Consider the following 2531-nt stretch of genomic DNA (forward strand, 5'->3'; position numbering starts at 1 on the left):
GTAAAGCCAGAGACAGAAATGGAACTTATAAGCATTTAATACAAAAGGGAACACATGGGATTTTCAAAAACACAAATGCATTATATTTCATCTCAAAAAAAAGAAAAACAAATTCAGAAAAAAAAAGGTATATATAGATAAACCACCACCACTACCTTATTTTCCAAACAAATTATTGTCTTTTGAAAAAGAAATATAACAAAATTTTGAAAAGAAACAAGAATCCCAAGAAAGAAGAAATTGTTTATAGTTGATTTTGAAGATTGGAAACACAAGAAAAGATGAATTTGGAACAATGATACACATTAAAAAGCAAAGGCAAAGGGATAATATATGGAAATCAAAGAAATATGGAGAAAAGGAAGGCAATTATAGGAGGCAATATTGGTGGAGGAAGAAGGAAGGCATTGGATGGGTGAGTGGCATTGGCTGCGGCTTGGGTTTGGGCTGTGGGTGCCATGGCTGGGCCCAAATTGGTGTGGATTCCAAAAGTTTCAAGGTTAAATGGCATAGGGTCAGAGCCAGAGGTTCCTTCTTTTGAGCCAACTTGGATATGGAGCTTTTGACCAGCTTCACAATGCTTTCCAATTCCATCAAAGTAGTAGTAATCACCTGGCTCAGTTAAGTTCAAGACTGTTGGCCCTAGAAAATACATGTGTATTACTGCTTCTTCTCCACATGTATCATAGTCTGCCTTCTTCACAGCCAATAGGTTGTTGGCACCTGGCCGGTACGGGAATACTGTGTACGTATCCAATTGAAAAATAAAACCACCCAAACGTTAGAAACGTAATGAAATATAGTTCAGGGTTGTGTGTGTCAATGTCAACCTCATCGACAGACACAATTCGAAGAACTGTTTTATACAATGTTTTTAGTCTTTTTGATTTGATAAAACTTCAGAAATAGTCTAGAATTTTATCGAAAGAAGATCAAATTTACACTTTAACGTGAGAAAGGGTAAAATTGTAAAATGGATTTAAAAAAAAAGGTAAAAAGTGAGGAAAAAGAAAAGAAAAAGAGATACCAAGCCTGTCTCCAACACCAAAGGTTCTTGGTTTAGTCCATTCATCAAAAAAGGTAATGTTTTCAGGGACTCTCCAACCATGGCTTCCACCAACAATATGAGTGAATGCATTAACACATGATCCCATCATCATCATCACTAAGCAACAAATCATTACTGTTTTGTCCATTTTTTTTTTTAATTTGGTTTTCCCTTTAATTTGGCCAATCTCTCTTTTGGAGCTTAAAACAGAGAGATCAGAAAAATAAAAGAGAGGGGGAGAGAAAAAGGTTTTTCTTTTCTGTTTTGTAAATGAATCTTCTTTCTTCTTTCTCCTCCAATTCCAAAGAGAACAAAAAGAAGAGAAATAGGCAATGGGATTTAGTTTGTACCAAATTTGGATGATGAAACCTAATGGTTAACTCATTCTTTGTTTGTTTTGATCACTAGGTCCATTTTTTTTTTACCTCTTTTCTCTTTTTTTTTTCTCCTCTCATTTTTTTCAGGACATACCTATTTTAAGTACTATTAATGAATGGACCTCAATCCTTAACCTTTTTTTTTCCTTCTTTTTCTTTTATTTATTTATTTTGTGAGGATTTGTTTCTTAACCATTTTTCTTTTCCCATTTTCACTCCATTAAATCTCATACTCGATTCAATTACTAAGACCCTATTTGCTAACCATTTTATCTTTTTTGTTTTGTTTTTGAAAATTTAGCCTTTATCTTTTTGTATCTTTCTTAAGTACAATGATTCAATGCTTAACCAAATTTCAAAAATAAAAAATAAATTTACTTTTTGTAGTTCTCAAAATTTAGCTTTGTTTTTTAAATTGAAAAGTAGATAACAAATGAAGAAATTGGATGTGAAAGTAGTGTCTATAGGTTTAATTTTCAAAAACAAAAATAAAATGAAATGATTACCAAATCGAACCTAACTTATTTATTTATTTTATGATCTGATTTGCTTTAGCAAATTCTCTTTTATAAAATTATTATTAAATTTCAAAAACTAAAAATGATAACTAATAGAGTACTCTTTAATAATCATTTGGCTTTTGAAAATTAAGTTTACAAACCTTATTTATATCTATAGATTTTTCTTCGATGTATTTTCAAAATCCAATATAAATTTTTTAGTTTTTTAAAAATATTAGTAAAAATGGAAAATAAAACATAAAAACTCATGGGTAGGAACAGTATTAATCGGCTTGATTTTTAAAATAAAAAACCAATAAAGGAAAAAAGAAATTGAGTGGCAGATGGACTAAATAAACTACCATGCGCTCATTTAGGTCTCAATTTTATTGATGCATGAATGAAAGTATTGATAAATGGTTGTGATTGAAAGATATTTTTGAAACAGCTATATATATTAAAAAAATAGAAAAAAAATATTTTTGGTCCTAGGTTTCAAAATGTTATATATTTAGTTCTTAAATTTTAATTTTGATTTCAATTTAGTTCCTAATTTTCAAAATATTATAATTTTACTCCTAAAATTTGAATTTTGTTTCAATTAGT

General features: G+C 29.8%; 1 protein-coding gene across 1 annotated transcript; it reads right to left on the reverse strand.

The window, feature by feature from the left end:
* Positions 1 to 325: 325 nt before the first annotated feature.
* On the reverse strand, positions 326 to 1288 carry LOC120070306 (stellacyanin-like). The gene is made up of 2 exons (XM_039022228.1): positions 1028 to 1288; positions 326 to 741 (listed from the first exon to the last, which is right to left on the reverse strand). The coding sequence occupies exons 1-2, from the start codon at positions 1194 to 1196 to the stop codon at positions 341 to 343; spliced, it is 570 nt and encodes a 189-aa protein (XP_038878156.1). The 5' UTR covers positions 1197 to 1288; the 3' UTR covers positions 326 to 340.
* Between the last annotated feature and the right edge of the window lie 1243 nt (positions 1289 to 2531).

This window comes from Benincasa hispida, chromosome 1 (genome assembly GCF_009727055.1).
Source record: "Benincasa hispida cultivar B227 chromosome 1, ASM972705v1, whole genome shotgun sequence".
Classification (NCBI taxonomy): Eukaryota; Viridiplantae; Streptophyta; class Magnoliopsida; order Cucurbitales; family Cucurbitaceae; genus Benincasa; species Benincasa hispida.

What these genes read in the sequence shown, in the direction of transcription:
- LOC120070306 (XM_039022228.1), bottom strand. Translation starts at nt 1,196, where the DNA reads ATGGACAAAACAGTAATGATTTGTTGCTTAGTGATGATGATGATGGGA. An exon ending in TGGTGTTGGAGACAGGCTTG is followed by an intron (nt 742 to 1,027) that starts GTATCTCTTTTT and finishes ATACGTACACAG; the next exon opens with TATTCCCGTACCGGCCAGGT.